Source organism: Grammomys surdaster, unplaced genomic scaffold (genome assembly GCF_004785775.1).
Source record: "Grammomys surdaster isolate TR1022 unplaced genomic scaffold, NIH_TR_1.0 166, whole genome shotgun sequence".
Classification (NCBI taxonomy): Eukaryota; Metazoa; Chordata; class Mammalia; order Rodentia; family Muridae; genus Grammomys; species Grammomys surdaster.
The window spans coordinates 14,601,101-14,611,282 of NW_021604614.1; the positions used below are offsets into that span (position 1 = coordinate 14,601,101).

The 10,182-nt window shown below is 44.2% G+C and overlaps 1 protein-coding gene across 5 annotated transcripts in view; it reads right to left on the reverse strand.

Annotated features, from left to right (window-relative positions):
• The window catches only part of Atxn2 (ataxin 2), a 98,899-nt gene that overhangs the window by 14,301 nt on the left and 74,416 nt on the right, over positions 1 to 10,182 (reverse strand). For 3 of the 5 annotated variants that reach the window (XM_028765881.1, XM_028765883.1, XM_028765885.1), the window contains 4 exons: positions 5,556 to 5,866; positions 4,339 to 4,402; positions 3,443 to 3,595; positions 3,086 to 3,152 (listed from right to left, as the gene is read on the reverse strand). In XM_028765881.1, the coding sequence (XP_028621714.1) occupies positions 3,086 to 3,152; positions 3,443 to 3,595; positions 4,339 to 4,402; positions 5,556 to 5,866 (595 nt within the window). The remainder of the gene's footprint in view (positions 1 to 3,085; positions 3,153 to 3,442; positions 3,596 to 4,338; positions 4,403 to 5,555; positions 5,867 to 10,182) is intronic. The other 2 variants (XM_028765884.1, XM_028765882.1) reach the window with 1 other exon arrangement.

Sequence of the window (10,182 nt, forward strand, 5' to 3'; positions counted from 1 at the left end):
TGGACCAGCAGACAGTGCACACCTATATACTAAGTCCATCCCCAGCATCACATGGACCAGCAGACAGTGTACACCTATATACTAAGTCCATCCCCAGGAACATGCACCAGCAGAGACAGTGCAGATTCACTGCCATGCAAGAAAAGGTGTCTTTTACGTGGTTTGTAGACTTTCAGAAGCCAGCAACTGACTTTGTATATTTGAAAAATACTAGAAGTATCTTTTTCTAGCACCTCCATGTGTTCAGTAGCAGCACAGCGGTACGGGGATACAGGAACACTGGGATAGCATGGATGGCTACTTTCCCCGGACTTTCTAAGTTACACCTTAAAAGACACAGACTGTTGACATTCTTGTTAACAGCAGTGTAAGATGCAGAACCTGTGGAAACGCACGAGGTCCTTCATTTATGCACAGAGCAAGTGTGTTCTTATTTTCACCTCTTCGAAGGAAGACAATCTCCTTTAGGTTAGCTTCTAACTTTATGGTGTGTAAAGAAAGTTAATACTGTAAAATTCCAGCTAAAACAAGTATGAAATCCCTTAAGCTGATAATGCCCAAACATACAACACACTATTTTTTATTTTTTTTGGTTTTTTGAGACAGGGTTTCTCTGTGTAGCCCTGGCTGTCCTGGAACTCACTCTGTAGACCAGGCTGGCCTCGAACTCAGAAATCCGCCTGCCTCTGCCTCCCAAGTGCTGGGATTAAAGGTGTGTGCCACCACCGCTGCTAAAAAGGCATTGTTAAACATGCCTGGGCTTTCTTTTTAGCTCCTGCAAACTCTACCTCAGGGCAATCCACAATTCTAATGAAGTAAAGCTTTGCAACACACAAAGTTTCAGCTGGAGAGCAAAGGTGGATGAAAGAAGTATCGACACATCACAGGGCTAGTGAAAGACTGAATTTGGGACTACAACATGGTCACCCATGGCAACAACAAAGGCAGGAAGTAGCTAGAAAAGGCATGTGGTATGCAAAAATGGGGGGAGGTGGATAAAGGGTGTCATGTAGCTCAAGATGACCTTGTGCTCCTGACTTAACTCCTGATCCTTCTGCCTCAGTTTCCCAAGTATTGGAATTATAATGCGTGCAATGAACAGTTACTGCTTATCACAATGAGAGATGACGTGACACGTCTGCACTGAGAACAGACACCATTCACAACCCAGCACAAACTGAAAGAATGCTTCAGTTGGTGACTGTGACATGAGCTCCAGGCTTCCTGGAGCATAGGCAGAGGGTAAGGCTACCTGGGGCCACTTAAAGACTCTTCTCCCCTCCTTCTTCCCTCCTTCCTTTCTTCCTTTCTTCCCTTCTTCCCTTCTTCCCTCCCTCCCTCCTTCTATCAATTACCACACATGAGGCCCTGGGTTCAGTCCTCAGAAATACCATCAATACCAGAAAAACAAACTAAATAACACAGACACACACACAGACACACACACAGACACACACACACACACCCCTCAATTTTGTCCTAGAAATTACTATTATGTAGTAATAACACTTTCCAGGATTGGAAAGCGTGTAAGACTCCTTTAAATTAACACTACCCAATGATGCAATCATCAGGATTGATATGCTGGAAAGAATTAAAAACAAACAAACAACAACAAGAACACCACACTCAAGGGGATTACAAAAGACTTGAAGAAAAAAAGTTGTAAAGCAAAAGCAGTAATTAAAGCTGCGAGCAGGGAGAACACTTGGGTCAACACTGGTGCTTTTGCACAGGAACAGGGTACTAGTCACAGCATCACACAGCAGCTCACAGCACCTAGGATTCAGCTCCAGGACAGCCAACACCCTCTCTCTTCAGGCCTCTAAGGCCTTAGCTACATAGGTTGGCTACAGGAGAATCTTTTCAGCGATAAAGAGAAGCCAGTGCGGTGGGTGGCACACATGCCTTTAATTCTAGACATTACGATTATGGAGGCCGAGGATCGCTATGAGTTTGAGGTTAACCTGGTCTATGAACAGTCAGGGTTACACAGTGAGATTATGTCTAAAAATAATTCCAAATAAACCACAAACAAAAAAATTTATGTTAAAATTTCAATTAAACTTCAGGTTGAAATTTCTAAAATGTATTTCTTTTGGCAGAAACTACTAAACAGAGGCTAGAGAGATGGCTTATCAGTCAAGGCACTTGATGTTCTGACAGAGTCAGAGTTCTGGTTCCCAGCATGGACATGGCAGCTCGCCACTGTCTGTGACACAGTTCCAGAGGGTCTACTGCCCTTTTCTAGCTTCCATGTGTCCATGCTGGCAAACATGCTGTACAAACATGCTGGCAAAAGTTCAGATATAGAAAACAAAAATAAAGATATAAATATTTGTATGTGTACGAGTGTTTTGCCTGCATGTATGTCAATGCACTATATGTATACCTGGTGTGCATGGAGGCCAGAAGGGGGCATTAGATCCCTTGGGGCTGGAGTTAGTTACAGATAAGTTGTGAGGCACCATATTGGTGCTGGCTATCAAGCCTGGGTCCTCTGCAAGACCAAGCACTCTTAACCAATGATCCAATTCTCCAGCCTCAAAATGCATCTTGCATACTGTGTGCACACACACATACACTCACACACCACATACAAAGTTTATTTATTTATTTATTTATTCATTCATTTATTTATTTCTGGTTTTTCGAGACATGGTTTCTCTGTGTAGCCCTGGCTGTCCTGGAACTCACTCTGTAGACCAGGCTGGCCTCGAACTCAGAAATCCACCTGCCTCTGCCTCCCAAGTGCTGGGATTAAAGGCGTGCGCCACCACCGCCCAGCTTCGAAGTTTATTTATATATATATTTCCGCCCCCTCCCCCCACATGATTACTAGGCGGTCAAGAGTCACCTGAATACTCACATTGGCCATCAGAAGTGAACACATGCCCTGTGAATTCAAGCTGAAGCCAATTACTCACTGCACACTGGTGCACACTCATGCAGCATGCAGACACAAGCATACTGGTGCACACTCATGCAGCATGCAGACACAAGCACACTAGTGCACACTCATGCAGCATGCAGACACAAGCACACTGGCGCACACTCATGCACAAGCAGGCAGGGTCACTCTCACCTTTACCTGCTCTATATGTCTTGGCTTGGCTCACTGGCATGGGCGTCATAGGTATTGGGTATAAAGGCTTGAGGGAATTGAAAACACATCATTAGATTCATATGGTAACAATATATTCTACCACTGTCTTTTAACATGATCTGGCCTGTGTTTTCCTGATTCCCTATGAGCTATTCAAATTAATACCCACAAATACAGGAACACCTCTGGCCTATAGTAAACCTCAGCTTCACGTGCTAATGACACAGTCCAACTCTGCCCATTGCCCACCATCGGGTGCCTACCTAGTGCCAGCCTAGGATACCCATTCTAAATGCAAGCTACAGTGTCCAGCAAATCTTAACCCATGGAACTTACTTGCACGCCCGGGCTCACTGGGACGGGATACATCATATTGGGTGCAAAACACACGGGTTGAGTGTACACTGGGGCTGGCTGCTGATGACCCACCATGGACGGGCTAGGTTGTGCTTGAGGCCGAGGCGACGTTGGGGTAGTAGAAGGCTTTGGCTACAAAAACAGAATTTAATGTCAACGATGTCAAGATGAAACGCAACTATGAAAACAATCTTCACAACAGTTTCCCTAATCGTTCTGCCGATTTGTTTCTTGCACTTTTTATTCAAAAGATAAACAAAGCAAGCAAACAAAACACCCAGAGTATAGCATGTAAGTAGCTGATTCAGTTTCCAGGGATTAAAAAAGAGGAAAATTTAGGCTGCAGACATTTCTCAGTGTTAGAGGGCTGGCATAAGTACAAATTTAATATCAGCATTGTATCTATATCTAATCAAGCTAAGATATTTATCAATGAAAAAATATAAAAGTTGTAGTAATTTTACAAGGAACCAGAAAAGGTCTATCCACCATTTTCTTTTTCTTTTCACTTTTGTGTTTTTGGACAGGGTCTCACACTGACCAAACTCAGGACCCTTTTGCCCCAGCCTCCTGTTTGCTAAGATTACAGGCATGCTCTCCCACACTCCCTGAGGACATGCTTCCAAAGGGCAGAAAATGGCCTCTCTTTTGTGTAGTTAGTGGAATGGGCATCCTTGGCCTGCAGCCTCACTCATCAGAAAGTTTACATTGTGAGTTGTTCTTTATAGCCGCACTTCTCACATGCACAGTGCGACTGGCAAGCTCGGGGAGACAGGCTGTTTCAGTGTCCTACAGCTGGACTCAGTCAGATGGTGGCACAGGAGAAAACCATGAAGACCACAAGGAAGTATCTTCAGAAACTTGCCATAACTCACCTGAGAGAAAGAACGAGGGTTGAACTCTTTTGCATTGGGATTCAATGTTGACTTCCTAACTTGCCTAAATGAGAAAGAAAACAGGCAGGCCAGTGAAACATCATGGAACCCACAGCTTTCTCAATACTGCCTGGCACACTTGTCAGATTTCAGAGGACATATATCAGACTTGAATAATTTTCCGTGTTTCAGTCTCCTTCACTGAAACACACACCTCTGCTGCTCAATTTGACAAAGAAACTAATCACACAAGAACAAATTAAAACAAAAGAAACCACATCCCTCAAAAGCCATCAAGGAATATTTCAACTGAAAATGCAGTAGCCCGTAGAAAACACCCTTAAAAGGTGCCTAGTGGGGTTAAGCCATAGCTGAGCAGCTGTCCTCCATAGGACTGGGGCTTAACCTATCTATCTCTAACTACAGTACAAGCATCTGACGCCCTCTTCTGGCCTCTGAAGGCACAGCAAGGATATGGTGTACAGATGGACATGTAGAAAAAACACATTAAAAAAAAAACCCAACACTTAATATGAGTCCACAGTATTTCTAATTCTAAGACTGGGCTTTGCGATGGATCTAGGCTGGCCTCAAACTCAGGATCACAGCCTCAGCTGCCCAAGCGCTGTGCTAACAAAGCCCTGCCACCATCTGCAGCATAGGCAGCTTGCAGCAATTTTAAATGTGTCAAGATGTTTTAATCACATGCCTTGGGAAAGACCATGGCTCTAGTAAAATTATTTTTCTGAGAATCAAGAATAAACAGTCACTCAACAACCTATCACTCTAAAAGTTCAAGTACAACTAGGTTTTCTTTGTTATCCAGAACACAAAAAAAAGAGTGGTGATTAGGTCTGAGGCTAACCCTCTCGTCTATTGAAGTGCTTTAATATGCCAGATGCACAGAAATAAAGTTTATTATAAAGATGTGTTTATCAACTCAACACTTCCTCATGGGGCAGCAAACAGCCCTTGCAGACTGCGGGGCTGGGCAGAGCCAGAGTTCCAGGACAGGGCCTTCAAATTTAAATGTTATTTCTACACAAGTAGCTCTTCTCACCCCCAACAGCTGCATACAAAACAAAATGGGAAGAATGCCAAGAATTCAATGACTAGATTCAGCTAAGATTTACATGTAACAGTTACTCTGTGAAAGAGAAAATCCCTTAAAAGCAGGTTACTTGGAGAGAGGATGTGCTAAAGCCCAGGTTACTCACTCAGTTGTGTCTTTCTTCTCTTCTCTGTCATCCTTCTCTTGTTTGCAGGCTGGACTGGAAGTCTGCACCCCTTGGGACGTGACCTCAGGCCCCCTCTTGTGCTCTGCATTACTAAGCACAGAAGGGGAGACGCTCGGGCTATTGGTCTTGCTGCTGCCACTGGTGCAGTTGCTGCTGCTGCTGCTGCTGTCAATGAAGCCATCCTTAGCACTTGCTTCCGGTTTATCTTTGATTAAATCCCGTGACTTTTCTCCTTCTCTATTTTTGCTTAGTAGTTGCTCCATAGACTCAGATGTAGAACTTGGCTGTAACTAAACAGAAGAGATTAATTTCCCATAAGTACAAGCAAAGTAGTGTGTGACGGCAGCAATGAAAATGCCCTGAACAGGTTTTCTGCTCATATTTTCAGAATACGGCCTTTTTGGTTGATTTGTCTTTTTGTTGAGACATGGTCTGTGTGTAACCCTAGCTTTTCTGGAACTTTCTATGTAGACCAGGCTGGCCCCGAAGTCACTGTGATCTGCCTTACTCTGCCTCCTGAGTGACGGAAGGAACTAAAGGCTACCATGCCTGGCTCAGAATATGTCTTTTTAAGGCACAAATAACGGAATGATACACAACACAACGTTAGCAACCAGCATACAAGACTAAGAGCTAGTTATTAGCCAGGCTGAGCGCGGTGGCACAAGCCTTTAATTTCAGCTCTCAGGAAGCAGAGGCAGGTCTGTGAGTTGTAGTCCACCTTGGTCTTCTCATAGTGAGTTCCAGGAGAGCAGGACTACGTAGAGAGACCCTGTCTCAATCTCTCACCCCTGCCTCCTCCACAGCACAACACAAAAGACTGATGATGGCTTATGCCTGCAATCTCTGAACTAGAGAGGCAGAGGCAGGAGGATTGGTCAGAGCTAGTCTGGGCTAATTTCAGAATCTTAAGAGGAAGAAATAGGACTGCTGGGCGTTTCAGGCCGTTCTGGGCTACAGAGACTCTGTGTCAGGCCGTCCTGTGCTACAGAGACTCTGTGTCAGGAGACAGAAAAAGGAGTTAAGTATTTACTACAGGCCTCCCACACCAGGGCTGTGTGGCTGACAGTGAACAAGATGCAACAGTTCCAATCCCTTGGACACACGGGATGGAAAGCTACCATGTGAGGCAGAAAGAAAAAGCAGCCTCCATGAAGGAACAGCTCCTGAGGAGGCTAACATCTAACCTAAACCAAAATGAATCTTAAAATCCCAGCAGTATGAGAAAGGGGAAACAGGAGATGGAAGAAGCTCAGAGTGTATCATATACATTTATATAAATGTGCTTATGAAACCTAGGACAATACACTACTGTCCATATGACAATGAAAAATTAGGGCTGGAGTGATGGCTCAGTAGATATTCGCATGTTCTGTTCTTGCAGAAGACCCAGGTTCAGTTCCTAGCATCTGCTTGGTCACAATCTCTAAAATTTTAGTTTCAAGGGACCTGGTGTCCTCTTTGGCTCCATGGATACCAGGCACAAATGTAGTGCACTTACAAACAATTCAGACAACACACCAGACACAAAATAAAAATGAATCCTCATAAACACGCAAAGGAAAGAGGCTGAAGAGACTGTTCAAGCCTGAAGATGTAAGCTCAAGGACCAGAGCCCATGTAAACATGGAGGAGAGAACCAATTCAAAGTCCTCTAATCGCTGCACACACACGCGCACACACACACCCACTCGCTAGTAATAAAGTCCATTTCTATTCTTATAATGGTCAAACTGCCTACAGATCCAACTGCTTGCTATGTGCTCAATCCACACAATGGCCCAAATTTTGATGTAGGCACTTTTTTTTTTTTTTAATATGCAGGAATGGCTTTGCTCATAGTTCTTGGCTATTCTCCATTAACTAGGGGGCAGCCTTTTTTTTTTTTTGTTTTGTTTTGTTTTGTTTTGTTTTTGAGACAGGGTTTCTCTGTATAGCCCTGGCTGTCCTGGAACTCACTCTGTAGACCAGGCTGGCCTCGAACTCAGAAATCCACCTGCCTCTGCCTCCCAAGTGCTGGGATTAAAGGCGTGCGCCATCAACGCCCGGCTTTTTTGTTGTTTTTAAATATTTATTTATTTTATTTATACGAGTACACTGTAGCTGTTATCAGACACACCAGAAGAGGGCATCGGAACCCATGAGAGATGGTTGTGAGCCACCATTGGTTGCTGGGAATTGAACTCAGGACCTGTGGAAGAACAGCCAGTGCTCTCCATCTCCCCAGCCTGATGTAGGTACTTTTATGGACATCTTATATATGGTAAACCCATGGAGAAAACAAAGTACAATTAAAATTCTGTAGGGGAAAGGGTATGTGTGCTCGGTGGGACTAGACTCAACTAGTCCACAGTAAATGCACAGAGCTAAACCCCACCCAAATGCAAGCTTTTTTGTAACTCAAAGAAAAGAATTGTCAAGACCCAGTCACCACCACTTTGGTAATGTGCAGTAAACTCCAGTATCAAGCGTGGACTTTGGCCACTAGCAAGAGCAGGCCCCACAGTTCTATGCTGCCATCTGCAACTGAAGTGGGTTCTACCATTCTCTACTTTGCTTTGGACACTAGGCAATATAATGTGCACACACAGTGCTTCAAGCAGAATCTGTATCTACATAATCTACTAAGCATTAGCACACCAGACCTAGAAATCCTCCATCTCAAATTCCCAGCACTCAATTACACTGTAGAATGGAGACTACTCTCAAGAGAAAGAAGGGCAGTTTAAAACCAAATCTACATGCCATAAGGGTGGCCGGACACTTTAGTGCCCTAGATAGACATGGCTCGTCACTTCCTAGCCGTGTGACACTGGATACATGATTTAACTAAACTGCCTCAGTTTCCTGATGTGCACACTGCAGGCAGTGACAGAACCTGCTTCAAAGCATCACTGTGACAGGAGGGGTGGGGACAGAAGCGTCACTGTGACAGAAGGGGTGGGGACAGAAACAGGGCATGGGTCAGATACACAGGAAGCACTGAATGTAAACTACTCTTGACTTTGCACTTAGAGCAACTAAAAGCCAAACACTGCACTGGAACCCCTGCTTTGCTTCCTAGCATTTACTCATTGGCCAGGAACTCAAAAAAATAAAGAAAAGGTATGATGTCTCCTAGAGACAGACTCTTAATGCCATTGCTACCTAAATTTTAACAGTTAAGCATTAGAACATTTTTAAACAAAAATTAAAATAACTAAATAAAGTTAAATTAAAAAAAATTGATAAGATCTCAAATAAGTAACAATGCTATACCTGAAGATCTCAGAAAAGGAACAATAAGCCCAAATCAAGGCTGGAAAAAAATAGACAGGACAGGGAGAAGGATTCATCACTAAGGGAGGGCCAGAGAGAGTTGAAACCAATATTTCAGAGCCTGGAGTAGTAAATAAATAACAAATAAAGAGGACCCTGGGAGCAGGGGTTAGGGAGTTTAAGACAGGGTTTCTCTGCGTAGCCCGGGCTGTCCTGGAACTCACTCTGTAGACCAGGCTGGCCTCGAACTCAGAAATCCGCCTGCCTCTGCCTCCCAAGTGCTGGGATTAAAGGTGTGCGCCACCACTGCCCGGCCCCCTAGTGAGTATTAAGAAAGCAGATAAGTGTTGTCATCTCCAGTAGATTTAAACAGTAATTTGCAAGATGAGACACCAAACTCACAAGCTAAGTGGCAACTGATATCAGAAAAAAAAACTACATGTAACTAAATAAAGCCGTGTTTCAAGGAAGAAAAAGTGAAAAGACAACCTATGAAATGGGAGAAAACAAAATTCACAAATACAGAGCCTCTGAGGAATTCAGGACCAAGGATGGAGCTCTGTGCTACCTTGGGTTCCAAACCTAACATCCCAGAAGTATAAGACAAACAGCACCAGACCCGGATCTACAGGACACAAGAATACTAGTGGGGGCGGGGGGGAGAGAGAGGGGGGGGGGCGGGGAGGGAGGGGAGCGAGAGCACACTAAAGACTGAGGTCAGCATGGGCTACACAGAGAGACATTGTCTAAAAAATAAAAATAAAAAAATATAAAAAAGAACACGAACAAAGCCTACTGTAAATCATTAATAAAAACCCAGCTTAAAAGAGATGAGTTAGCAGCTGAGCTGTGGTGGCAGCACACACACCTTTAATCTAGGCACTCAAGAGGCAAAGGCAGGAGTATCTGTGAGTTTGAGGCCAACCTGGTCTACAGAGTGAGTTCCAGGACAGCCAGGGCTACACAGAGAAACCCTGCTCAAAAAAACCATTTGAAAAGAAAAGAAAAGAAAAGAAAAGAAGAGAAAAGAAAAGAAAAGAAAAGAAAAGAAAAGAAAAGAAAAGAAAAGAGATTAATTGTTGCATGTAGGGGAAAGGGGTTATAGGAAGTCAGAAGGGAACTTCTGGAAGTCAGTTCCTTCACCCAGAATGAGTCTAGGGAACTCAACTTGTATTGCCAGACTTGGTGGAAAGGGCCACAACCTACAGAGCTATCTCACCAGTGCCCACCCACAGCCTACAGAGCTACCTCACCAGTGCCCACCCACAGCCTATAGAGCTCTCTCACCAGTGCCCACCCACAGCCTACAGAGCTCTCTCACCACTGCCCACCCACAGCCTACAGAGCT